Genomic DNA, 26,580 nt, shown 5'->3' with positions numbered 1-26,580 from the left:
CATGTCACACATTTATTAGTAGTACGGACTACGGAGTAGTATACGCGGGGGGGCGGATGCATTGTCAGGCGTCAGCTGCGATGTTTTTTTCTTTTATTGTGTGCTTTTCTTCTTCTTTTTCAGATAGACGAGATAAACGATCGAAAACTATTCGCAATGATCGGGTCGCAACGTAATGCCAAAGCATAATCCCACCAAAAAAAAAAAGTATAAACCCAAATCGACGCGTTCTAGCTCGCCATCGATTATGCGATATCGTGCTAATCATGAGATGGTGGTGGCGTCATCATTATTCTTGATTTCTTCACATGATTTTTTTCTTTTCTTTTTTTCCCTTTTTTTTTTTTAGGCTGGTCAAAAAAGTACCCCGGATGCTTATGCACACGCACCTCACTGTGGAGGTCTAGGCTCCATCTTTATTGCTATTATTGCATAAGCCCTGTCGTCATTTTTTTTTTGTCTCCCCTTTTTTCATTCGAATTCTTTATCTTCAGCTCCGCCACGTCGGGGAATCCCGGAGACGGCCACGGCTGAGCGCTTGGCCGAAACAGGAAGTACTAGACTATGTGTATGGAGTACCATGTATGGAGCGGAGTACCCTGGGGCAAGCTTGAGTTTTTTGTTTTTAACCAGTAGGTTGAGCAGATATGAAAACTTGGAAGCTAACTAAGAAAAAAAGAAGAAAAAGAACAAAGAAAAACCCACATGGTGCTCGGAGTTCCCGACTTTCCCCAGTCGACTTATCTTTACTTTTTTTTCTTTTCAAGGTGCTTGTACAGTCAGACTGAGGCTGAACAGGTATGATTCATAAAATGACACGACCACATCTTTTGATTAAATTCTCTTGAATCTATATTTTTATTCCTTTTTTATTCTCTACAAAATTCAAACTCGGCAGAGCAGGACAAGTTCACCGAGACTTGACTCGGCACGCCGGTGGATCAACTCGGGATGTGCTCGGCTTTTTTCCTGCCGCGGCCAACTCCCGAGACCAGGGCCATCAGGCAACACATGCCGTAGTAGTCAAATTAGTAGCTTGCACTGACTTGAGACTATAGAGTACGAAGGACGAACTATTTGATATTGATGGTAACGTTGCGAGTCAACTTGACAACGAGAGTCATGATATAGCCACGGCCGGTGACCAGACGACTTCCCGATTTGATTGCGTCTCCCGACCCCCGAGCTTCACATGCTCCTCCTGCTCCTATCCATGCCTGCCAGCAAAGCTCCTATCTTAAATTTTCAGAAGCTACGTACTCCGTACCCCTTATAAGCTAGCCCCGTCGCTTAATCTCCACTTTAAAAAAAAAAGGAGATATAGCCGTCGGCTGAACTACTGGTTTAGGTGGTTGTATCCACGGGGCTCCGGAGCTCCATCATCTCCAGCTACGTACTACTCCGTTCATCCATTGGATATATTGTAGCACACGTGGCTATAGGCCTGTCAAGTCAGTTCTGCCGTCGTCGGATCCGACCAAAAAAAAAAAAAAGCTTGATCAATCCATATTTTCACATGCAATAAATCACACTCTACTCTCGCCGTAATTCTTTCCCCCCCCTCTCTTAAGTTATGATTGCCATGATTTTCGATCAGATCACCATGTCAAGAGAGTTCGTTCCATGCAAACGCCTAGCTGCAGCATACACTGCAGTAGCGGCTTGACAAGAGTCGAGTCACCCCTGATCATCGAGTCGAGACTCAAGAGGACAACTTGGCTCTGGGCCTTTCTTGTCCTGAGTCCTGATGGAAGCGAGTTTACCCGGCCGTGGTTCGGATTTACTTCCGGTTGCCGGAATAATACCATTTACACTGCGTTTTTTTTTTATTCTTATTCTATTTTCCCAAGACAATGAGTATTGTACTCAAGTGCATCTTGAATGAAATGACAATGAAAACGAAAATGAACCATCTTTTTACAGTCGCGTATTGTGATGGACAGTCACGTGACCCATCTATCCTCTTCCGTCATAGTCTCGCGTTTCTGCCGCGCTCACCGCCCCGCCGGACGCGGTTCACCTGAAAGACGCATGGACAATAACGCATAATAGCATTTACTACTTTACTACTTTATACTGTATATCTCTGTTTAATTGTTCGACCTGTTTGTTAAGCGCTGTCAATCCCAGAACCAGCCCTGTCTCGAGCACAAATCAAACTGCAAACAGTCAAGTCAGGTCTGTGTCTTGTCAAAAAGTCGAAACGAAAACATGCCGCCCCCGCGCCAGCGTCAAGCTGCAGACGACTCTCGCTCCGAAGCATCCAGTGGCACAGCTGCAGCAGGCGCCAATTCGAGCAGTAACAGACAACCTGGTCCAAAATCTCGCAAGACGACTGGAAACAATACCTCTGCGCCTTCCAACGGTGCCGTAAAAGATCTCAAAGTCGCTGCAGCGACGGGCGCCGCGGCCGCTGCAGCAGCAGCAGCAGCATCAGCAGCATCTGCTGGTGGTGCTGGTGGTGCTGGTGCTGGTGCTGCCGGTCAAACTGGCGATGACGCTTTACCCAGTGTATGCTCCCTCTCCCTTTTTTTTGCATTCTTTTTTTTTTTTTTTTTTGAAAGTACAAAGCTAAAAAATGAAGCAGATCGCTTGGTCCCAAATGCCCCTCTCGCTCCTCCACGACTACCGCCATGCCCACAAACTCTCCACGCCCAGCGCATACGCGCGCCCAATCTCGCGCCTGCTACTTTCGTCGGGCGTTGGCCTGCGCTCGCCAACAGCTATTGCCGCGCGCAGAGCGGCGCTTGCTGCGTCAACGTCGACGTCGTCGAGTTCGAATTCAAGTGCGAGTGTGATGAGCTCGAGTGAACGGTCGAATAATAATACCAACAACGGCAGACGCAATGCAGATGAACCCTCCGAAAACAACAATAACAACAACAGCAAAAACAACAGCAACAAAAACAAACACAAAAAAGATACCCTGCACAAACAAATCAACAGCCAAAACCGCATCTCCAAAGACCATCTCGCGCTCGCCGTGCGCAAGCATTTCAATGCCGCCGGTCTGGTGGAGCAAGAAGCCATTGCACAATTTCTGTACAAAGTGCGCGAGGAAGGGAAAGGGAGGGAGTTTCGGTTGCGGTTTCAGCCATAATTCTCTCTTTATTTTTGTTTTTTTTTTTTTTTTTAGGGATTGGTTAGATTTTGGAATTGTTGGTTTGATACCCATTTGTCGGCGTTTGCGATATATATTTTTTATACATTTACATTTTTTACGTATATTGATTGCGATCCGGTTAATTGCTTTCAGGAATACATAATATAACTATTCTAACTTCATTGTTGATATCAAACAAGATACTACATTTATAAACTAACCATGGTTTATTCTCCTACATATGGGTTATGAGACATACAACAAGCCACGGAAAAAAAAAAAGAAACAGAAAAAGAAAAAAAAAATCACTTCCATGCATTAAGCCCAGCCCACGGGTCATTATTCCCCGGCGACGGCTGCGGCTGAGAGTTCTTATGATGATGATGCTGACTCGCCCCATACGGCCGAGTCTGCGCATAACCCCCGGGACCAGATGGATACATAGCGCCTGACGGTTGCGCCGGATACTGAGTTTCTGACGGACGCGGCGGTGGCGGAGGAGGGATATAACCTGGCGGAATGAATTGGGGCGTGTGTGAGGGCCCTGGTGGTGGTGGGTGTGGTGTACTACTAGTAGAATAAGGAACGGGTGTGGTTGATGTTCCTGGGTAGTATTGCTGGTTTGGAGGTGGTGAGACTGGCGTTTGGTATGGGTATGCCATTGGGTTGTACCCCCCAGAGAGCGGTGCTGCGGCTCCCTGTTGGAATGCTGGCGCGTAGTAGCCTGCCATCGCACCTGGCGGCATATATTGGCCGTATGGAGCTGGGGATTGGGATGGAGGAGGTGCCCCCGTTGTGACTGAAGGGTATTGAGGTGATGGAGCCGGAGGTGATCTTGTTCCGCTCGAATGAGATGGCCGTGATGATTGTTGTTGTAGTTGTTGTTGTTGCTGTTGTAGCTGCTTCGTTGGCGAGGTCGATGATGGCGCTGGCTCCGTCGACAGACGCTCCATCAGCTGTCTAAGTTTCTCTCGTTCTCGATCCTCCTGCCCAGAGGCACTGCTGGACTTGTCCTGCTCTATCTGATTGAGCAGCTGCGCGCCCTCGGACCGCCGGTTGCTCACAAACGTGTCGACGTTTTTCCGTAGATTGTCCACGGTATCTCGCATCTCGTCGTAAAACTTTTGCGCTTGCGACACTCCAGAGACCAGCTCTTGAAACGCCGTGTAAATTTTCTTGTACCGCGCCATGACCGTGTTTCTCTGCCGGGTTATCGTTTCGTATTTCGACTGCTCTGACCGCACCCGTTTGTCCTGCAAGAGATCGCCATATGTCCTCGTGAGTTCCTTCATCAGCGTCGACTGTGTATGATTCGACTTGATGATGCGGTTTTGGTATGGTCGGAATTTTTCTAGTTCTGCCTGAAACAGCTGCTGTTCCTGTCCGCTCCCCAGTGACTTTTTGTTCAAAATAAGCACGCTAGTTATATCATCCTCGTGAACCTGATAAAAGTTAAGACGAAATATTCACCTCTCTAACTGAATAAAACTTACCTTTTCCTTCAAGTCTTTCAGCACTTGAGTTCGCTCGCGCTTTACAAGATTGAGCTTCTTCAAAAACTCCTCTACCTTGCTAATCTGCTCTGCTACCGTAGCACTGCCGTCATCTTCCACATCGTCGAGCAGACTGCCCTCTGGAGAAAACGGAGTCGAATGCCCATTGCGAGACTTTTGTCTCGAGCCTGCTTTGAGCATCGCGCGCTGATACAAAACATCCGCCTCGTCCGTCTCTCCCGCCGAACGCATCTCGTCAAAGTCGGCCTCGTACTGGTTCAACGTCGCATTCAACTGCGCGTCGCTGGCACTCGCCTCGTTAGTCGTATCGCGTAAACTCCGTATGTCGCTCCGCAGCGTCGCGGTCAGTCGCGAGCTGGGCTGTTGTGTCCAATCTGCTCCGTATTTTGACCGCATCTTTTCACACACGCTCTCCTCCATATCCAGTTGCCTTGAGCATTGACCGAGTACCTCGAGAACTATCGCCTTGCTGTCTTGAAGCTCATCCAGAATCCTATGAAACCCCTGGTGCCCTGCCATTTCCTCGCACCATCCGCTAAATTCTTCGTCTACCGTCACCTCCTGATCCATACCCCCTTTGAGTATGTTCAAGCTGCCCGGAAGTTTCAAGTAGTCCAGACTGGCTGCCATCTCTCCATTAGCCGTCTCAACCTTTTCTGTCTCGGCGCGGATTAATTTGGCCTTTTCTTCGTCATATAAACTGGACGATTCGGTTACCGACATTGGAACCAGCTTCTGGAAGATATCGGGCCCAATGATGCGCTGAATGTCCTGTCCCTGGTATAACTCGCTGACTGGGATAGCCTTGGCCGCGGGCAGTTTGGCAACGGCCGACAGACCAGCTTCGCTAGGAACAGGTTGATGATAAATAAAGTCATTGTCCTTGACTAACGACACAACCTTCTCTTGAACTGCAGCCTGGTGCTTTTTGACCAGCTCCACCAAGGAACTCCCAGCATCTGGCGCGAGATGCGAGCTTGCAGGCATTGAAGAAGGAAACGACTTGCAATGTGTTGCAGCGGAAGCGCTCAATTTCTCAGAAAGCTGTAATCTTGCAATAGCAACACCGTGAGAACCGCTTTCCGTATCAGCTAGAGCCTGGTAGTAACTCGCAACCGAGGCGAGGTGCGATGCCTTGGCTTGCACCATCGTAGCCCAGGTTTTGTCGAATATGCCTTTGCTAATGTACTCGTGTGCCGTATCCACGGCCTGCGAATATAGATATGACGACTGACTGGCCAGCTTTGCCAGGAAAGCGGCCTTCTTGCCATCTGTGGTTTGTTTCTCCAAAAAAACTTCCTGTGCCTGGGCGAGCGTGATGTGGATAAGGGCCTTGACGGTAGTCCGACTCAAGTCTGTAGAAGGCGCGTGTAGAAAGTTTTCGTTGATATACGTAAACATGCCGGCCGATGCCTGGAATGAGTGATACGCTGTCTTGACGCCGGCGTCCTCGGCTCGGTTCTGGTTCGCGGCATGGCATGACAGGACGGCGGAAATGTTGAATAGAATCGACGCTTTCTCAAAAGCAAGCGAGTATTGCGAGGTAGACTTGTTGGTAAAAGCATCGTACCTAGAAAGTTGACCCGTCATTTAGTGCCCTCCAACACCAACAAAAAAAAAAGAACCCCTGTGTAACTCACCAGATAAACGATATCTTGATATGGTTCTCGTCGACAGGGAACCGAAGGTCCAGTAGCTCGAGCTGCCCGTAGTATCGATATAAAAGATCTCTGCCCGATGCAGTATCCTTCCCAGCACCGCGCATGTCCTGGCGCAGGCGGTTCAGGGTCGCGCATTCCTCGTGATATCGGTCCGGATCGTCGCCGTAAGCAGAGCGAATGTAGTCCTTGAGTGGCTGGATCCAGTCAATCTCGGTGGTCTGCTTCAGCGGACACGAAATCATCGGTGACTGGACCATGATGGAAATGAAGATAGGAGCAGAAGCTCCTATCGCGATCGATAAAAAGGTGAAAACAGGGGGTGGAAGGAGAGGGCAACAGATGAAGTTGACTGGTTTGAACTGTTGTTGACTGAGATACGTCAGGCGGGACGAGTCAACCGGTGTGGGGTAGTTTAACTAGGCAGGAGAGAAAAGAACAACCAACACCGCCGTGTTATTCTCCCAACCGCAATACTCTCTCGGTCGAAACAATTCTGCTGCCTAGCGTGAATATTACCTGTCCTTTCTGTTGCATGGCCTTGCTGTGGCTGCGTTTACTGTTCTCCAGCGGCGGCACGTACCCGAAAGGCGCTGCGGTTTATATATGGGCGGGAAGTGTTGGACAGTCGCCCATTCATTCGACAAGAGGCGAATCCAAAAGCACGATAGCGTGTGAAGAAGCTAATACCTATCAGACCAGACTCCAGAATCAGCTCAACGGACGCCGATCAGTCTTCACGTTTTCCGGCATAGGCGCCTGCAGGTCAACAGGCTCAACACCGTGCAAAGGGCCTTGATAGGCCTTCTGGTTGGACGTCACCCTGCACCTAGGGAGCCGCCGTCACGCCCCTGCGCGGCGCCAACCAATGCCCAAAGCCTGGTCTTAGGCTTGTGGCCTGTTCATACGTCTGTCTGTCGGTGCTTGCCAAGATGTGTCTTGCAAAGCGCGGGGCGTGATTGGGCTGGTCTATATACCATTTGGCATTTACGGAGTACTAGTAGTAAGGATCTACTCGAGTCTTACTAATAACGACCATCAAACCAACGTAGGAGATTTTTCTGATGCTGCTAATAATGTACAACAGAACTCGCGGAGTCTCCGCCTATCTAATAATATATTACATCCTAAAACTTTCGAACAACAGTAGGTGAAGAAAATATAATGCCCGCCGGAAGAAGCCAGGTCAACAAACTCGCCAGCGCTATGAGTAAATGATTTTTGTCCAGGTGAAAGATGGTAAAAGCACAGAAAATTAGAAAGGAAAAAAAAAGAACACCTGTTTAACCAGATCCAGAAGCCTTCTTGGGCTCATCCGAATCAGACGCTGGTGTATCCTTTTTGGGCGTTTTGGGAGTTTTGGGCGGTTCGGGTGCTTTTTCGCCGTCTGCTTTGGTATTGTTCGTGAGGCGATGCCATGCGGATTTGAGGAAGCCTTCGGACTTGAAAGAGTCACTCGAGGGTCCTGTAGAGGCAGAGCCCGAGCCCGAGCCATTACCGGAGCTGGGTGGTTGATTGCTTTTTCATATTGTTAGTGGTTACTTTTTACATGCCAGAGAACATCACTCACTTGTCCTTGCCCACGTTCATAACCCGCTTGGCAGTCTTGTCACCCATCTCATCAGCAAGGACTTCGAGAATGGTCCTCTGGTTTTCACTCAAGTATTTCGGCATCTGGACCTTGAATTCGACACGCAAGTCGCCAGAAGCACTCAAGCCGCGGCCTCGACTGCCCAGTTTTCGCATTCCCATCCCTGTGAGCGTAATTCGGTCGCCAGTGCCAGTGCCTGTGGCAACCTTCACTTTCACTTCGCCATCAAGGGTTGGTACTGTGGCCTCTCCTCCCAGTAAAGCAGTAGTCAGAGGAAGAGAAGAGGTGTAGAGAATATCCGAGCCAGACCGGCTGAAGCGGTGGTCTGGCGCGACGCGAATAGAGACATAAAGGTCTCCGCGTTGCGTGCGAACACCAACATCTGCAGAGCCGGTTGGAGGAGAGTCACCCTCGCCGGCGACTCGGAGTCTCATACCATCCTCTACTCCTCCAGGGATATCAACGTGAACAGTGCGGCGATCCCGGACCACGCCTTGACCACTACATGTACCACAGTCGGAACCACGAGGGGTAACCATTCCGGACCCATTGCAAACGTCACACGTGCTAGCCAGTTGGAAACCACCCTGCATAAAGTGCACCCGAGTGCCTGAGCCATTACATGACTTGCACTGTGTTCGTTTCGCGCCTTTCTTGAGTCCACTTCCAGTACAGGTATTGCACTGTACTAGCGGCGTGACGAAGATATCCTTTCCAGCTCCCTTTGCCGCTTCCATAAACGATATATTGGTCTGGACCTCGATATCCTCCCCTACAAGGATGGATTCATGAGGCGATGCGCGTCTCCTCCCACCACGTCGAGCACCTCCGGCAAACGCACCAAACAAATCATCAAAGTTGATATCAGCTCCAAATCCTCCTCCAAATCCACCTCCTCCAAAACCGCCTCCGAATCCGCCGAAACCACCTGCACCGGCAAATGGATTGCCGCCGCTAGCCGCGTTCGGGTCGAATCCTCCGCTTTGATCGAATGCCGCAGAGCCATATCGATCATATGTTTCTTTCTTTTGCGTGTCTGAAAGCAGCTCATATGCTGACTGGGCTTCCGCGAATTTGTCCTTGGCGCCGGGTTCCTTGTTCGTGTCGGGGTGGTATTTTTTGGCTAATCCATAATAGGCTTTTTTGATGTCGCCTGCAGAGGCACCCTTGCTGAGGCCCAAGACGCTGTAAGGATCTTTCATCGCCTGCAGCATAGAAGATGTATGGAATGTCTGGTGCCACAAAACGACAAGTTAGCTTAGTTCTCACGGGATGTAGTTTGATGAAAACGCTCACCTTAATCCGGCCTACGTCATTGAATGACCGCGGCCCATTGAATGGCCGTTTGGGAGGAGAGCAAGACCCCTGGCTATGAAAGGAGCGAGGGTTCGCCTGCTGCGAAATACAGGGACTGTTTCCATTGCGTGTACGCGGCGCCCGGATGAGGATTCTTGTCGGTAGAGCTACTGCCTTGGGCAGTCCCGTGTGTGTTGCGCCCATGTCGCTCCCAGTTTACCCAGTCGAGAATAGAAAAAGCGCAGACGTAGCAGTCGATTGCAGGTGTCGCCTTTTCGATAAAAGTGTTGAATTAGTGCAATCGACCCAGCAGTGAACTTGGACATTGATGGAAGCTTCCTTGAAAAAGTTTCCCGAGGACAACGCGGAACGCGGAAAAACCAAAACGCCGCCATGATCTCAGAGGTTCCCCGACTTTCGGAGGTCGCAGCATGTTGATTTATCAGACAGCCGCCAGAGCTTGGAGATTATTCTCCCCCCAAACCCAGAACCATCCCTTTTGTTCCCCGACTGACTTGTGCGCCTCTTGTTCTCGTTTCCTTTTATCTATAACCTAGTTCCTGCGAATCTCTGAAGCCTGTGGGGCCAGCCGGTGCCCTGCTCTCAATTCGCACAGCATCATAGAGCATGCTTCGAGGCCAGATCATATCATGGAGAGTCGCACTCCATCGTGCGCCACGCTACGTGGTGCCTAGGCCATGCCCACTACCAGTCCAGAGTTTTGCAAATGCGCGATCATTACTCAGTGATGCGAGGCTGGTGCAGCGCTCCATCGCCGCTCCTCGATCCTTCTCCTCGAGCTCCATTCGACGGAAAGACAAGCCAGACGACCCCCCCGATGAACCCGAGAACAGCGATCGCAGCAAGGAGGGAAAGACTCCGACCAAGTCCGCTGAGGTCCGGCGGAAGTCTGGCGATGCGGCGGACAAGCAAGGCTCCGCACAAGCAACTGCAGAGACGTCCGGTCGGCGAAAGGACAAGAGCAACAACACGGACAAGGAAAACCAAGAGGCTGTAGAAGATACGAAAAAGAGCTCCAACGCCGATTCGCAGCGCAAAGCTCGAGACAGCAAATCCGATTCGAATTCGCCTTCCCCGATCCCTGTTTCCGGTGGAGGTTCAGACTCGAAGCCGAGCGGCGGCAGCAGCGGAGACGATGGAGGCAAGAAAGGCAAGAAAGGGGACAAGGCTTTGCAGAAGCCGTTTGTTCCAGATGTCTACCCCCAGGTCATGGCTATTCCGATTGCCCGGCGTCCATTGTTCCCTGGGTTCTATAAAGCTATTACCGTGAGAGACCCCAACGTTGCAGCAGCTATACAAGACATGATGAAACGGGGCCAACCATATGTCGGAGCTTTTCTTTTCAAAAACGACGATGCCGATGGTGATGTCATCGAGAATTTAGACGAAGTCCACGATGTTGGTGTTTTTGCTCAGATCACCTCTGTCTACCCGATCAAGTCGGACGAAGGTCTTACGGCCGTTTTGTATCCGCATCGAAGAATCAAAATGTCTTCTTTGTTGGCTCCAAATGATCCATCGCGCACTGGCGCTGTCGAACCGCCCACGCCAAAGGCCGTCACGGAAAAGAGCGGAGATGTTGTTGCAAGCTTCGAAGAATCCTCCGTAGAGCAGCAACAGTGGAAAGGGTCAAACCTTTACGAACCAACTTCTTTCTTGCGCAAACATTCAGTCAGCCTTGCCAATGTCGAAAATCTCACAGAAGAAGCTGTCGACAAGAAGAGCCCGATTATTCGAGCTGTGACTAGCGAAATTGTCAACGTTTGCAAAGAAATTGTGCAGCTGAACCCATTATTCCGCGACCAAATCTCGGCCTTTGCAACAGACCACTTCCCCGGTAATCTCGGCGATGAACCGGGCAAATTAGCCGATTTTGCTGCTGCAGTCTCGGCCGGCGAAGCACAGGAAATGCAAGAAGTTCTTGAATCAATGAATGTGGAAGATAGGCTTCCCAAGGCTCTCGTTGTTTTGAAGAAGGAGTTGATCAACGCACAACTCCAGTCTAAGATTTCCAAGGATGTCGAAGCCAAGATCCAAAAGCGCCAGCGCGAGTACTGGCTGATGGAGCAGATGAAGGGAATCAAGAGGGAACTGGGCATCGAATCCGATGGCAAGGACAAGCTTGTTGAGAAATTCAGAGAAAAGGCGGGGAAACTGGCTATGCCAGAAGCCGTCAAGAAGGTTTTTGATGAAGAGTTGAATAAACTCGCTCACCTGGAGCCTGCTGCTTCTGAATTCAACGTTACGCGAAACTACCTCGACTGGCTTACACAAATACCGTGGGGACAGAAGAGCGTGGAAAACTTTGGCATCAAAAATGCCATGTCTGTTTTGGACGAGGACCATTATGGATTAAAGGATGTCAAAGACCGGATTCTGGAGTTCATTGCCGTTGGAAAGCTTCGTGGGTCGGTTGAAGGTAAAATCCTTTGCTTGGTCGGTCCTCCTGGTGTAGGAAAAACTAGTATTGGCAAGTCTATTGCTCGTGCGCTCAATAGGCAATACTACAGATTCTCTGTGGGAGGTCTGACAGATGTTGCGGAGATCAAGGGTCACCGACGTACCTATGTTGGAGCACTTCCTGGCCGGATTATCCAAGCTTTGAAGAAATGCCAGACTGAGAATCCACTCATCCTGATCGATGAAGTCGACAAGATTGGACGGGGTCACCAGGGCGATCCATCTTCCGCACTCCTTGAACTGCTTGACCCTGAGCAGAACTCATCTTTCCTTGATCACTACATGGATATACCGGTTGACCTTTCCAAGGTTTTGTTTGTCTGTACGGCAAACGTGACTGATACGATTCCCCGGCCGTTGCTAGATCGTATGGAGTTGATTGAACTGTCAGGCTATGTGTCTGACGAGAAAATGGCCATTGCCGAGAAATACCTTGCTCCTGCAGCCAAGGAACTTAGCGGGTTGAAAGACGTTGATGTCCAGTTGGAAAAGGATTCTATCGAGGAATTGATCAAGTCGTACTGCCGCGAGAGTGGTGTTCGAAATCTAAAGAAGCAAATCGAAAAGGTTTATCGAAAAGCTGCCTTGAAGATTGTTCAAGATCTTGGCGAAGACGTTTTATCAGAGGAACAAGCATTGACCGAGGAAGGGAAGAGTGCAAAGGAGGAAGCTGATAAAGAAAATATCGACCCCCAGGACGTTCTCATCGAGCCTGAAAAGGCCAGGGCCGAGGTTCCACGGGTTGCATTACAAGTACCGGAAAGCGTGCACGTCAGCATCGGCAAGGATTCTCTGAAAGACTTTGTCGGCCCACCGGTATTCACATCAGACCGCCTTTACGACACTTTCCCACCAGGTGTTACAATGGGACTGGCTTGGACGAGTATGGGAGGAGCTGCGCTTTATGTTGAATCAATTCTCGAGAATGCCCTCACATATCACTCCCGTCCTGGCTTTGAGACCACTGGTAATCTGATGAATGTGATGAAAGAGTCTACGCAGATTGCGTACTCGTTTTCCAAGTCTATCATGGCCAAGGACTTCCCAGAGAATCGATTCTTTGAGAAGGCACGAGTACATCTCCACTGCCCCGAGGGCGCGGTACAGAAAGATGGTAAGAATATATCCCCCCTTACTCAAAACAAAACTGATGTCTAATTTTTCATCCTAGGTCCATCTGCTGGTATAACAATGGCCACTTCTCTTCTTTCACTTGCATTCAACCGACCTCTTGATCCTACGATCGCCATGACGGGTGAATTGACTGTGACTGGCAAAGTACTTCGTATTGGAGGACTCCGCGAGAAGACTGTTGCAGCTCGCCGAGCCGGAGCCAAGAAGGTCCTCTTCCCCGCCGACAACATGTCAGACTGGCTTGAACTACCAGAGGTAAGAACACACCAAAAAAGACTTGTGAAATGGAACTAGCCTAACAAAATCAATAGAATATCAAAGAAGGCATCGAAGGCCATGCTGTTAACTGGTACTCGGACGTCTTCAACATTGTATTTGCCGATCTCGACAAGGAAGCCGCAAACAATATGTGGAAATCACAACTCGCCAAACCAGCCGATGCAGACCAACAGAACAAGAAGCACGACGATGACGATTAGTTAAAGTCTGCTCGATTTTTTTTTTGCTTTCTGTCGAAGTCTTGAATAATGGCATGACATGTGTCATTTGTTACCGGCCTAGCTTCCTTTGATTTCAGTACATATTCGATTTACTACCTTTTTCTTCTCATGATTGTTTCCTTTCTGTTTATGTCCTTGCATCTTGGTTTTACTCAATAATGGAGGTTGAAAGGTTTGGCATAACAGAAAGAAAGAGCGTGTTCTTCCTTTTTATTCTTTTATAACGAGGAACGTGCATTGCCCGGAGTTTCTTTTCTTTTTTTCGTTTTGTTTTCATAATTAGATTTTTATTTACATCAGTTCTTTTTCTTGTTAAGAACCAATTCGATTTTACAGGATTGCTAGAGAGGGAGAAGGGGCTGCGGCTATGACCTGGAAGATGTCTTCTTCCTTCTCGTTGTACATTTACCACTAACATTGAAGAACAAAAGCTGTGAATCGGGGAGAGGTACAGGAGGTGTGTGTCGAAGATAGAACATGTATTGTACCAGCATAAAAAAACAATCAATTCTCCTCTCTGAATGAAAAAGGTGAACCAATATAGCATCAATTGATATCTTACATATGTAGTTCAAGAGAGATCGGGGGTCGACATTTTCCGGATTAGCGCGTGCGGCTCGCCGCCCTATGCCTCACCCCGCCGCTCCCCATCCTCACCCGCCGCTCCCCTGTCCGCCCGATCAGTCGCTCTTCAACGCAACTGCTGAAACGCAGGAATCGACAACTTTACGCGATGGAGGGTGGCACGCTGGCGTCCCTGGGACCGTGGCGGCCGACGGGAGAACGAGGATAAAAGGCTCGCGCGAAGGGGGAGAATCCAGGTCTCGGTTCTTCTTCTTGAAACCCGACTCAGCTTATTTCACTTGATTTAGATTATATTCATTGATTTATACAGCTCCTGTCTATCGAGAATGGGGAGAAAGCTGACCGAAGAAGAACGACAGAAACGTCGGACTGCGAGGGCGTTTAACGATGACAAGACCGCGATCAGTAGCGATCCGGCGCACCGCAAGCCAGAGGAGGGGACGGCTCGCCGGTATAAAAGACAGTGGGAGGAGTGGTTGACGTGAGTTGTTGGATGGTGTGGTGCTGAAAACATGGCCTCTGACACTGTACTCGATCTGCAGCTACTGCCGGACCCATCCTGGCACCAAGGTCGAAGATCTGAACGACCACCAGACGGCCAAACATTATATTGAATGGGTCGCGAAGGGGATCCAACCGCAATGCCCAGAGGATGATGACCCCTCGGTCGGCTCCGTGATGCTGGCCTGGAAGGACACCTCGGCCATGTATCTACGCGAGAAACACACGCGGCTCCAGGCAGGGATGACCAAATCGATCTTGAACGTAGGCAAACTGTCCTGTCCGGGAGGCGGGCAAGGAATCCCTGCATGTCTCGCGTACCGTGCTGACTGGATCTCGACCAGTATATCCAGGACATCCTGGTCGACAAAGTGCCGCTCAGGACAACTCGCCGCCAACGGAAATATCTAACCACAGAGCATTTCAAGGTCCTGCTGTCGCAGCTGTGGGGGAAGGACTGGTACGAGTTTGAGTATCCAATCTACCGGCACTACCTGTCAGCGTTGCTCAAGCTCCTCATGTTCTCATCGGGACGGATCGGGGAGTACGTGGAATCGAATTCACGGAGAGCCTCGGGGCGGGGCATGTACCGCGCGGTGAGTGAAGAATGTGGAAGACGAGGATACCGTCGAACCGAGACTGACCGCAAGACGCTCCCGTAGGATATCTTGTTCCTGGTGGCCCAGAACGGGAAAGGGCGGCCTGAGATTTTCTCTCGAGCGAAGCGGGATCCCAAGGGCCAGACCAGGCAGAAACACAGACAGTAAGTGAACCGGTGCTTCTCCACACCTAGCTCTGCGTGACTGCTGACGCCGTTGCCTCCCAACCGCAGCCCGCGCTGCGCGGTCTATGAAGATATTGGCGAGATGCCCCTCTACCTCAACCCGGTGATGGACCTGGTCATCATCGCTCTGGCTCAGGACGCATTCCGGGACTTCACCTCCGTGGACGAGATCTTCGCACTGCGTCCGAACGAGGGCCTCCCCTACCAGCTGGCGCTGACGGAGCCCAATCGACCGTTTTTCGAGAAGATGTCGCGGGGCGGCCCAACCGGAGAGATCCTGACGGCCGACTGGCTCTTCACCGAGCTCAAGAAACTGTGCTCTCGTGCCGGCTATCCGAGGCACTTCACCGGCCATGATATCCGGGCGGAGGCGCTGGTCAAGGCGGACCGTAAGTTGTTCTCCCCCCCTGCCTCGGCGCCCTGTGTATGACGGCGACTGATGGGGGCTCTCAGAGCACGGCTATTCCGTCGATGAACGGATGACGTTTGCGGCACACACCAATCCACGGACGTTCTTCGAGAGTTATGCCTCCCCGACCAGCACCGTGGACGGGGTTCAAAATATCTTCGAGAACCTGACTCGCCGCACCGACCACCTGGATATCTTCCGCGGCTGGTCGCTGCCGCGGCATCCGCGACTGTGGCAGGCCCTGCCGGCCAAATTGCAGTTTGACCTGGCATACTCGCCGGAAGCGTTGGCCATCGACAACGAGCTTGCCGCGCTGGGCGAGCTCATCAGGAAGACGGCGCCTTGGACCCAGTGCTCGGAGTACAAAACACGCCGTCAGAACATGTACCGGAAACGCCACCAACTCGTGATAACCACCCTGAAGACATGGCAGGCTTCCCTGCTTGACGCCGTCCCGGGCCGGGAGCTAGAAGGCGCATCGGCCGATCATCATTGGACCGTCTTTGACCGCAGCAGCCACCTCGTTCCCGAGCGGCGACGACTGTCGTCTTCGTTGTTCCTCGAGGTCGCTCCTCGGACGCCCGAGGCGCGGACGGCGTGGCAGGATATGGAGGCACTGGCGAGGCGGAGGACCCCGGTGGTCGACATTCCCGGTCTGGAGGCACGCGGCAACTGCTGCCCTGTCACAGCGTGTGCTAAGCCGTTGGAAAAGTGAGTAGACAACCTGGCAGAGAGCAAGCACGGTGACTGACTGACGAGCGAGCGTAGGATGTCAACGCGTGAGCGCTGGAGGCACGTCTTTGGCTGTGGTCGGAAAGACCGGCAGCGGCGACACGGCTTCGCCCAGTTCTGCTGGCTCGGCTGTGCCCGGTGGTTCACCGCCGAGGCCGACTGGGAGGAGCACTGCCAGGGGCATCTCGACGCCGACGACTGGCCGGTCCAGTGGGGTCTCTTGATCTTCGAAAAGAGCCTCGCTGTCCCAGGAACCTGCCCCTGGTGCCGTCTCGACACGACGAAGTCGGCCGCCACGCGATTGCGGCAGTTCTGGGACCAGAAGGACTTCAGCAGCCATATCGAGGCGCACCTGGTAGAGTATCAGGCGAGCGCGTGCATCCGATGCCCGGCGCACGAGACCTGGCACTGCGCCTCCTCCACGTTCACCTCCGTTCTGGATCTCCGATGTCATCTGCAGGATACACACTGCCATCTCATGACCGGACGACGGACGCGTGCTGCGGGCCTGGCGGACGAGGGACCGGCCCGTCTAACGGGGAAAGGCCGGAAACGCAAGTTCTCGGTATCGACCCCGGAGTCGTTCTCCGACACAACGACGGCTGGCCCGAGGAAACCAGGCCGTCCTCACAAACGACGCACGTTGAATGTTTCTATAGCTAAGCCGGTGCCTTCGACTCCCGCAGAGACTGCCTGCCGGTCGTCGGTCGACCCTCCTTCCCCTCACAACGTGTCTTTCCGAACCCAAGATCAGGACGTGCGGTGTCCTGTCTGTGGTGATGCTGTTGACGCGGGCTTCTGGAAAGCTCTTGAGTTTGATGTAGCGGCAGCCCCGGTGCGGAAACAGCTCGAATCGTGCGCTGCTCATCGTCGAACCGCGGCGCAACGCGAATGGCTTGCAAAAGGCTTACCCATTATTGATTGGAAGGATCTGGACGCTCGACTGGCACGGTTCCATTTCCAGGTCTATCAGATCCTGGAGTCTGGGAACCTCGCACGGTTTGCGGACGCGACGGAGCGCGAGACCCCGCAAGAGGCATGGCAATTGACTGCCCAATGCCGTCTTAGCCATGCTGGCTATTATGGCCCCCGTGGCGTGGAATTACTGTATGTTTTGATCACTTGAACAGCGGTGGATACTGACTCCCTAGGTTGGATCACGTTATGAGCCGGTTCCGAAAGACGATAAGCGACAGTGCCGCGGCAGCCCGCTTGGGGACAGGTATAAGCCCTTTGATCGTGGCGCAGGTGGCTCTCCTCCCTGAGCTGCTCTCTCTGCTCGTGCAGGAAGATTTGTTGGTCGACGAGGAAGAGGCTCGTCGGATCCTGGAGGAAACCGCAGAGATGGGCCGACTCCTCAACCCTTCAGATTAAAGCCGGTGGCACCGCGCCAGGGTCGTTTACCCCGAGAGAGAATATTCATTCAACCAGGGCGGGACGGACTGTGGGATTGGAAAGAATTACCAAAAGACTGGAATTCTTCCTTTTTACGATACCGCACATCATGCTCCTCTCGATATTGAGCACGTTGCTCGTTGTCGGTTGCAAGGAAAAGGCTTACCGACATAACTCTATTATTAGTTAGTAAAATAACGTAGATTATAGCTTTTGATCTAGGCTCTTCAAGTCATAAATCATGAGGGGGTGTCAGAATCATTAATCGGAATAACTGTTGAGTTGTTCAGTTCCTTTGACCTTCTCTATGAATTCCTAACTTCTATCGAATTTCGACAAGCAGCATTGATCCTGGTTAAGTGAAATGAATCACTTCCGCATTTGTTGTAAGAACTTAGCTGTAATACAGGATCTTCTATCCTCTCCTTTAGATATTTTGATGTTCCTTTACTTTCATTAAAGGTAGTTGGATTTTAGTTGGATTAGCACTAATGATTTTGAGTTTTAAGGGTTAATCTATTATTTCAGCGCATTGTCTTTTTTGTATTATTTTGATAAGGAAAATATCATTAAGTAGTTGTAATTTTACTGGGGATAGATTTTTGGCAGCTTTTTGGAGTATTTCTATGTTGATATTAGGGAGATTAAGATCTTGTTTGAAATGAAGAAATAATTTAATTTAATCTGAACCTATAAGTGAATAGGCCTTTAAATAGGAGTTGAACATATATTTTTTGTGAACGTGAGTTAGTTCTATACATAGAACATCAGTGGGCTATCTTTCTTTCCTTGCCTAATTTGTAAGGGTCTGGTCTGTTTCTGGGGTTCAATGGTATTTATCAACTCTATGGCGATCATACGGCACATTGACTGTTTTATTGAAAGTATCAAAGTGTTCACATCCTTGTTGCCAATATCAATGCCATGCTCGTCTGAGTAAATTGCGATCCACACTTGGGGAGTTCCCTGCAAGCAGTTAGGGAGTCGTTTTTGTCCGCTGATATTTGCGCCAATAGCTTGCAACAACTAGGATAATCGATTGGATAAGTTCAAACTGGACGTTAAAGAACTTCGCGGAATTTGCTGTGGAGATACGGTGCTCCACTCCTCCTCACGAGAGCTGATACAACTCATATCCAATATTTCTTAGCGCAAGACAAGGCAAAATCCGTTCTTACCGAAAATCCTCATTTAGCTATTAAGGTCTTGAAACAAGTCGCTGAAGATAAACTCCAAAAAAATACGTTATTACTCAAATAAAAGTTTGGATGTGAATACCATCCGCACGGGAAAAATATGATGGGCGTTATGAAAAAATATTGCAATTTCATGGAGTAGAGTGGGGTATTAAAGTAGTCCTCTATCTCAAGAATGAAGTCTACTTGAATTTAAAACCCGATTTTATAGTGAAAAGACTTGGAAGGCGGTACTCGTATACTGGTTCCCATGATGATAACCCCTTCTGGAAGAACAAGCCCGTGTATTTCATCCACCCTGTTTCTGTGTTGTTTGATGGGGTATGTCCACAGCGGAGGTCATATCCTGGTAAACCCGCTCGATAGTGCTCTTTCGCGCGAAGAGCAATCCCTTCCGGCGCTCTCTCGCACCTGTTTCGACCGTAAAGGGCTTTTTCGACGTGAATCTAAAGGAATCTACCCGCGGGTCTTCACTAAACAGCAGCTTGAGGAGGCCATAAATACCCTGATAGGGAAAATTCCAAAAAAATATGTCAATATCAATACGACTGTAGTCGTAAATGTCGGCATTCCCTTCTTTTGTCCCCGCGACGGCACTTTCTGCATACAGTTCACAAACTCAATATGCTGAATGGAGTTTTCTGAACCCCCTCCTTCCACATCATTGAGCTCTTTCGAAATGGACTTGAAGGGAGTTTTGTCAACTCCCTCAGCTGTAATGAGATCGGTCTTTCTTCGTATGGTTCGCCCCGAGGTGTCCTTTTGCCTCGCTATCCACGCGGCTCGCTGCCGCTGAACTATACGGATGATCTAAAATGCGAGGTTGCTGATGTCAGTGTCATCCTAGATTTTGTCAATTTCCTCCTTCGGGGCCCCCTTCTCGCCACCACCGGTTTTTCGAGTCTTGATTAACGTTAGAGGCGTTTGGTCGCGGCAGGCGAATCTATGAAAAAGGGAGAATCGACAAAATTGCCAACCTCCTGTGAGAAAGGGTACAAGTATCCCCATCAAAATCGAGATTGAAAGAACTTGTTTGTTGTTGCAAAGATCACCTCCCTGCGGAGCAGAGACCCTAATTCAAGACCAAACTCCGGAAGTGACAGACGCAAGAGCTTGCTGATCCCAGAAGAGACTGTCATATACAGGAGGTGTGTGCGTGGATCGATGACTGGAGCTTGACTGAGCTGATCTAGTGCCTACGGGTCGCTTAGTTGGAGGCTTGTAGACATTGCCTGCGGTTCCGCTCGTGCTCCTCCTTGGATGTTACGATAGTCACCTGTAGCTGACTGCACAACCCTCTTGCGCGGGTGATTGGTATCGGACATCGGGGGAAGACGTACTGGACATGACACCCTATTATGATGGTGATCAGCTCGACATATCGAGTGTAGAACCCAAGTAAAGCTCTAGGAAAATAACTAGTATTGGAACTACTATATAAAGTCACTAATTTTGTAGGTTGGTGAAAAACAAGGGCTTGGGGCTCGGTGTGACGGCTGGGGCTGAGGCTGAGGCTATCCCCAAAGGGCAGGAGCTGCCTCGGTGCCGGGTGGGAGCCTCAGGCAGAAAGCGGCCTCAGGCAGGAAGGGCATCAACCCTAACCCGCGGTGCCAGATCTGGGAATAGCCTCACCCCGGGGCCATAAGGAGTCAAGCTGGTTACCTAAGCACACAAGGTAAAACCTTCCTGCAGGCCCTGGTAGTTAGATTCCTTCCCCATGCTTTGTTTTAGAGAACCGCACTACTAGATAGAAATCAATATCTTTGGAAAAGGCACGTCACAGGTCTATGTTTGTCTATCATGTCCTTGTTAATTCTCAACGGTTGAGCTGACGTGCGGTAGGAGAACTGATCCTTTCACATTCGAATTTGTAAAACAGTTATACTGGACACTCGATTGCTTCCTTCGTTGACATCTTTTATACCGAGTGAAAATTGACTATGGACACTGCAGCAATGATATATTAGACAAATTAATACATCGTATTTGGAATAAGCCTCATATTCCCTTGAAATAACCCCATGAATGACTATACATCCATTCCACATTTCTCATTCCCGACCCAAGTACCCAAGCTCACTTTTTTGTGGCATGCTGGTATTTCTCATTGAAAAGAATATCAAATAGATAATCAATTCTTTTACCTGCAACATGAAGTTTTCCGTACACCATTTTGAGGTGGGAATGACACCCTGATCTGAACGATATCTCGCTTTTCGATAAAACGTTGTGAAGCATATCGGGAAACTGAAGTGAGCAGTACGGAAACTGGAACTTTTTGCAAGGAATACAAGGGTTTCCATCATCACATTCCTAGAAAGTATTAGCATTGAACTTTCTGAGCAGGGTTTCTTTCCTTACTTCCCCGGTTCCCTTCAAAAAACATAGTAGACATGGAAGACCTATGTACCGCTCATCCTGAGCCGGCATAAGTGGGACACATTGCTGAGGAAAGCTTTGACTGTAACTTGGCTGAGATGAACTGGTCGATACAATCGGGTGAACGGTCTTCTGTGCTGCTGAATTGTCATAGTTCGTGGAGTTCGGTTGGCTCATGCCATTCTGCAACAGAACTGGATCGATCTCGGGGTGTGGAGATGGCACATAACTGGTATCAGGCATTTCCGGATAGACAGTCGGGCTGTTTGTAACTGGATAATTTATCATTGACAAGACTGCCTTGGAATATTGAAGTCGATGAACGAAAGATATATCACCTACTGTGGTTGGGCCTTTTAAATGTAAAATACGAACCCCTATTTTGCAGAATTAACCAACGCAACTGAAATAAGATAATAATATCCGTCACAAGTGCAAGTCGCACGAGCTGACTGATTCTGGTTAGAGTACTCGCTTCAGAACCAAACAACGGTCTAGATGTCAAAATGGTGCAGCGGCAACAAGGAAAACTCTTGTCATGAACTAGTAATATGCGAGTTTCTTTTTCCATCAACTTTACACCTAGAGATTGGCTTACATATGCTAGCCTGTAATATTTGCTATCATGTTTACCCCTGTGTGGGGGCTGAATAGGACTCGGGACAGCATCGCATGTACCTTCCATTGCTAAAATAATATCGCGCATTGACGGTGAAACATGTCCAATAACAAATAGCATGATGCACTGGTAAATTTACTGGTCGGTTCAATCTCAATCACAAATGTGGGACCAAACATATAATCTGCCCCACCAGCCTTACCCCAAAAAAGGCGCACTTTTATCATCCATATGGTCCCCAACTTTGAGAAGCAAACTCCATGCACTTCGATTAATGCGAACCAGTCCATCAGGGTATAGACGCACCAGTATAGAAGAGAGCATGCCCCTCTGTCCTGTTTCTATTGTAAAGCTTAATTACCACTCTCTGCTGTGTCTCCTGATGATCGGGCGATCTAGCCCGTCGCGTCTACAACATTGTCAATGCAATCGCTGGCATTGGTTCAGCCGTGGCCGTAAAACGCTGGACTACCCTTGCGATGTCGATCAGATGTTCTAGACCTCGTGCCAGAGTAATTCAACAAGTACATGTAGTGATATTCAGTGAAATAGGGGTCTCGGCTTCCGTCTAGCCGGTGCAGCTAATGCAAATAGATTGCATAAAAGTAGATTCCCTGAGTAGTAACTGCGAATTGCTTTTCTATAATTAACTTTCGCCAGGTGCTTATCTCGGTCAACCCAATGGGCTTCTTCAACCCTTCTTTCCCCGTCAGCCTTGATGTCGAAAAGGGCCCTCTCCTCACCCAGGAAGCCATAACTTCTCCAAAAGACTCTCATAATTGCTCTCATATCCAAACACCATGTCGACTGCCAAAAAAATGTCCATCGGCGCACTGCTGAACCCGGCACCAAAGACACAGCTGGATGTTCTGCCAGCAAATCTTTATACTTCACTTTGGTATGTTAATCCCATGACCTCGAGAGAATAGATTCCCTCTTAGAGAAATCTCATTATCTAGTTTATTAGCTGACTTGGGGATTCGTACATAAAGCTTGAACAAGGGCTCTACGGACCGTCGTTACAACAACTTTGACAGTGCTCGAAGTAAATCAACTGCTAGAGGACATAGCCAACGCGGCCCTAATTACAATGAGGACGAGATGCACTTTATCTGGTACCATCGCGTTGATCTTGGTATGGATTGGAGCAAATGTATCGATGCCTATCGTCGGCAGTTTCCCTCCCGCAAATATCGCACTGTGACCGGAATCTCAAGCAATTTATCCCGGTTTATGAAATCCAAGGGATGCCCTCCGGTGCGGGAACAGCACAAAAATGGAGAGATTACAACTGTCCGGCGCGATCCGTATGGATATCGGTTGCCCCATCATGGCGTTGTTGAATGGTGTAAGGTCTCGTACCCCTGGATGAGACCTGAGCATCGTTCCTCTAAGGAACCCGCATGTGAATCAAAGACAGTATAGCGGTGTGTCACACCTTGAGCCGCAGATGTTGAAAAAATATTCCGTTTTTCACATCTTGTGAGCAGAGTTGAACTCAATGATGGATCTTGGGAGTTTTGCATCCATATCCACCATATTGATGATTTCATCATCATGGCCCAACCCGATTCGAATACGGTGGTAGATCTATTTTAGAATCCGTTCAAAGTACTTCCAGATGACTTCCGTGACCACCACACACCACGGTATCGGAACGGTTTACGGCTACACAGGCGAGCTGAACGTATGGCCACAGAAGGGGCAAGGGGATTCTACGGCGCTCTCGTCTCTATACAAAATAGTATAGGATTGCTACAAATATGAAATTCGGAAACAGGGCTAGTTATGTGTTCATTCTCTCTAGGTGTCGATATGAACGGTCTTGTTGCTATGCTTTCAATGCCGTCGATAACACTACAACTTAATCACTTTTGTCAGATTTCAAAGTTTATTTTAAGCATCATACCATGAAATTTTCAATTTCTGTCCATATACTTTTCAAGAGCCCGTAGCTCACCAGACTCAATGGTTGCGTCGAAACACAGGGAGAAGCGGTTCATTTTGCCATCTCCAACAGATGATCGGGCGACTCTAGTCTCTCTCCACTACAAAATTACTAATACTATAATTAAATAGATTTAGATAAATAGAAAATCTTAACTATTATTAATATTTTTAAGAATAATATACTATCTAAATAAGTAATATATTAGAAAGATAATATAGATCTATTAATTATAATATAGATCTAATTTTGTGACGGCTGGGGCTGAGGCTGAGGCTATCCCCAAGGGTAGGAGCTACCTCGGGTGGAAGCCTCAGGCAGAAAGCGGCCTCAGGCAGGAAGGGCATCAACCCTAACCCGCGGTGCCAGATCTGGGAATAGCCTCACCCCAGTGTGACGTGCCTTTTCCAAAGATATTCGATTCCTATCTAGGGGTGCGATTCTCTAAAACAACAAGCATGGGAAAGGAATCTAACTACCAGGACCTGCGGGAAGGTTTTATCTTGTGTGCTTAGGTAACCAGCTTGACCCCTTATGGCCCCGGGGTGAGGCTATCCCCAGATCTGGCACCGCGGGTTAGGGTTGATGCCCTTCCTGCCTGAGGCCTCCCATCCGGCCACGAGGCCGCTCCTACCCTTGGGGATAGCCTCAGGCTCAGCCGTCACATCACCCCCCCCTTCGGAAACGCTTGCCCTCAAGCGTTGGTTGCCGGTCTGTCATCATCTGCATGCTCTTCAACAAATCGATCCTCCTCCATGGCTTTCATCCACGCATCCAACCGGCGCGGCGGACCTGGCTTCTCGGGGTTGGCATCATGGAACGATTTCAGCGCCAGTGGAGCGTTCGAAAAGTACCCTGCTGGATACCATACTGGATCTGGGTCCCTGCCTAGCCAGCTTACTCGATAGCACAGCTTCTTCCAGCGCATCCGGGAGTCCAGGATCCTGTCGACTTCCCATTCCGAATTTCCGTTGACCTGGAGCTCAGGACATTCCTCCTCCAGTTGACCAGCGAGGGGCTCGGTCGAAGCGGCGCGGCGGAGCTTGTCCGGGGAAAAGATACGGTGCACTCGTACGCCCTGCGGCAAATCCAATTCAAAGGCATGTCCTATCTTACGCAGTATCTTGTATGGCCCTTCGGACTGATGGCCCAGCTTCCTGCCTGGTCGTCCTGTATCCCATCCTTCGTTACTGACGTAGACGTGGTCACCAACTCCGAAGTCTATCTCCCGTCTGCGCTTGTTCGCTTGCCGTTGCTGTCTGCCTTGTGCTTCCGCAATATTATTGCGGGCGTGGTCCCATATGCGCTCTAAACGCTGTACCCATGCTCGGGCTTCCTTCTCGTTCAGTGTGTAGCTTCTAGGCGGCGTTGGTGGCGCCCAATCAAACGACATCCGAGGAGCATAACCCTTTTCTATCTCAAATGGGGACATCCCTGTAGATTCCTGTGGCAGTGACGCAGCTGCAAAGTCGATGATTGGTAGGTACTCCGACCAGTCGTCCATTGCAAAGTTAACATATGGCCGCAGCCGCTGCTGAAGATACTGATTCGCTATCTCTGTTTGTCCATCTGTCTGGGCATGCCGTGCTGTCGACAGCTTTACATATTTGCTTTGACTGGTCAGTAGGGCCAGGAATGTAGACTGGAACACCTTTACCTATCTTCACATCTCCTTTCATTGAGACGAGAACATTTTCCGCTGACAGGTCTCCGTGTGCGATTCGCAGCTCACTGTGGATGTAGTGGAGCCCTTGTAAAATTTCCGTAGAGAATGCTGCTACCTCATAAGGTCTTAGACATCCTTGAGGTGTCGCAAAAACTTGCGCTAAGGAGACCTCCATTACTAATACAATAAAATATTCCAGCATCTATCTACCGTACTCGCGGAAAATACTAGGTTTAAAGTACTTCCTAACAGTTCATTCATTACAGACATTTCTCAACCTCTCAGCTAACAACAATTTCGAACCAGAAGCCGATTCTCATAGCGCTGACCCTCACACTAAGACTATCAGCTTCAGATCAGATAAAGAAGAGACACCTGGTAGGAGGATATTGCGTTTAAGAGACCCATTACTGACGAAAAGCAATATCTTCACCTCCCACATCTAAGAAATTCATGGATGTCAAAAAACCACTACAAAAGGTACCATAAAATGACACAACAGACATTGACAACGGTCCGTACAGTTCTCTACATCAATTCTCATACGTCAATCCGTCGGTGAACCCTCTCACTCCATCATCAAGTACTGGAGAATATGAGGTCGAAGTAAAGGGCCTTCAAGCCAGCATCTTCAGTTCTACCGAATACTCCGACTCTAAAGCTGAGGAATCTATCCGTTCGGCCACACCCGAAACTGAAGATGAGGATTTTATCGCGTTGCTGAAAATCAACAATAGGGGAGAGATGACCAAGTTTTATAACTTTGCCTTCCCCCTACTCAAAAAAGACAACCACTGTCGCTCGCAACCAATTTTATTAATCTGATTAAGTCCCGAAAACAGGTCCACCACCCACATACATGCAAGAAGAAGATAAAGCCTGACTAGTGGCCAAAGGATGTGCCGCATAGAAAACCAGATTATCTAGTCATAGAAAGTAAGACATTCCCTGAAAACAGATTATAAGACTTACAAGGTCCAGCCCAAATCAAGTTATTGGTCCACATAATATACATTAACGGTATTACCATAAACGAGTTCCAAAAAGCTACCAAGAAGATTACAATCACACCCCTAGAGATATCAGAAA

General features: G+C 49.4%; 6 protein-coding genes across 6 annotated transcripts; 4 read left to right on the top strand and 2 right to left on the bottom strand.

Annotated features, from left to right (window-relative positions):
• Positions 1-2,211: 2,211 nt before the first annotated feature.
• On the top strand, positions 2,212-3,100 carry TRUGW13939_07653 (uncharacterized protein; the record flags this gene model as incomplete). Its single annotated transcript, XM_035490791.1, has 2 exons — positions 2,212-2,511; positions 2,588-3,100. The coding sequence occupies 2 exons, from the start codon at positions 2,212-2,214 to the stop codon at positions 3,098-3,100; spliced, it is 813 nt and encodes a 270-aa protein (XP_035346684.1).
• Positions 3,101-3,408: 308 nt separating this feature from the next.
• TRUGW13939_07652 (uncharacterized protein) lies at positions 3,409-6,535 on the bottom strand (the record flags this gene model as incomplete). The annotated part of the gene is made up of 3 exons (XM_035490790.1): positions 3,409-4,545; positions 4,597-6,187; positions 6,258-6,535. 3 exons carry the CDS (start codon positions 6,533-6,535, stop codon positions 3,409-3,411), a joined length of 3,006 nt encoding a protein of 1,001 aa, XP_035346683.1.
• Positions 6,536-7,558: 1,023 nt separating this feature from the next.
• On the bottom strand, positions 7,559-9,366 carry TRUGW13939_07651 (uncharacterized protein; the record flags this gene model as incomplete). Its single annotated transcript, XM_035490789.1, has 3 exons — positions 7,559-7,793; positions 7,846-9,098; positions 9,163-9,366. The coding sequence occupies 3 exons, from the start codon at positions 9,364-9,366 to the stop codon at positions 7,559-7,561; spliced, it is 1,692 nt and encodes a 563-aa protein (XP_035346682.1).
• A 423-nt stretch (positions 9,367-9,789) lies between these two features.
• On the top strand, positions 9,790-13,256 carry TRUGW13939_07650 (uncharacterized protein; the record flags this gene model as incomplete). Its single annotated transcript, XM_035490788.1, has 3 exons — positions 9,790-12,757; positions 12,815-13,032; positions 13,089-13,256. The coding sequence occupies 3 exons, from the start codon at positions 9,790-9,792 to the stop codon at positions 13,254-13,256; spliced, it is 3,354 nt and encodes a 1,117-aa protein (XP_035346681.1).
• A 932-nt stretch (positions 13,257-14,188) lies between these two features.
• Positions 14,189-17,662, top strand: TRUGW13939_07649 (uncharacterized protein; the record flags this gene model as incomplete). Its single annotated transcript, XM_035490787.1, has 8 exons — positions 14,189-14,343; positions 14,405-14,627; positions 14,708-14,959; positions 15,026-15,126; positions 15,196-15,536; positions 15,601-16,267; positions 16,325-17,395; positions 17,440-17,662. The coding sequence occupies 8 exons, from the start codon at positions 14,189-14,191 to the stop codon at positions 17,660-17,662; spliced, it is 3,033 nt and encodes a 1,010-aa protein (XP_035346680.1).
• Positions 17,663-22,677: 5,015 nt separating this feature from the next.
• On the top strand, positions 22,678-23,302 carry TRUGW13939_07648 (uncharacterized protein; the record flags this gene model as incomplete). The annotated part of the gene is made up of 2 exons (XM_035490786.1): positions 22,678-22,775; positions 22,870-23,302. The coding sequence occupies 2 exons, from the start codon at positions 22,678-22,680 to the stop codon at positions 23,300-23,302; spliced, it is 531 nt and encodes a 176-aa protein (XP_035346679.1).
• Between the last annotated feature and the right edge of the window lie 3,278 nt (positions 23,303-26,580).

This window comes from Talaromyces rugulosus, chromosome IV (genome assembly GCF_013368755.1).
Source record: "Talaromyces rugulosus chromosome IV, complete sequence".
In the NCBI taxonomy this organism is placed as follows: Eukaryota; Fungi; Ascomycota; class Eurotiomycetes; order Eurotiales; family Trichocomaceae; genus Talaromyces; species Talaromyces rugulosus.
This window is presented reverse-complemented; position numbering and strand designations above follow the sequence as displayed.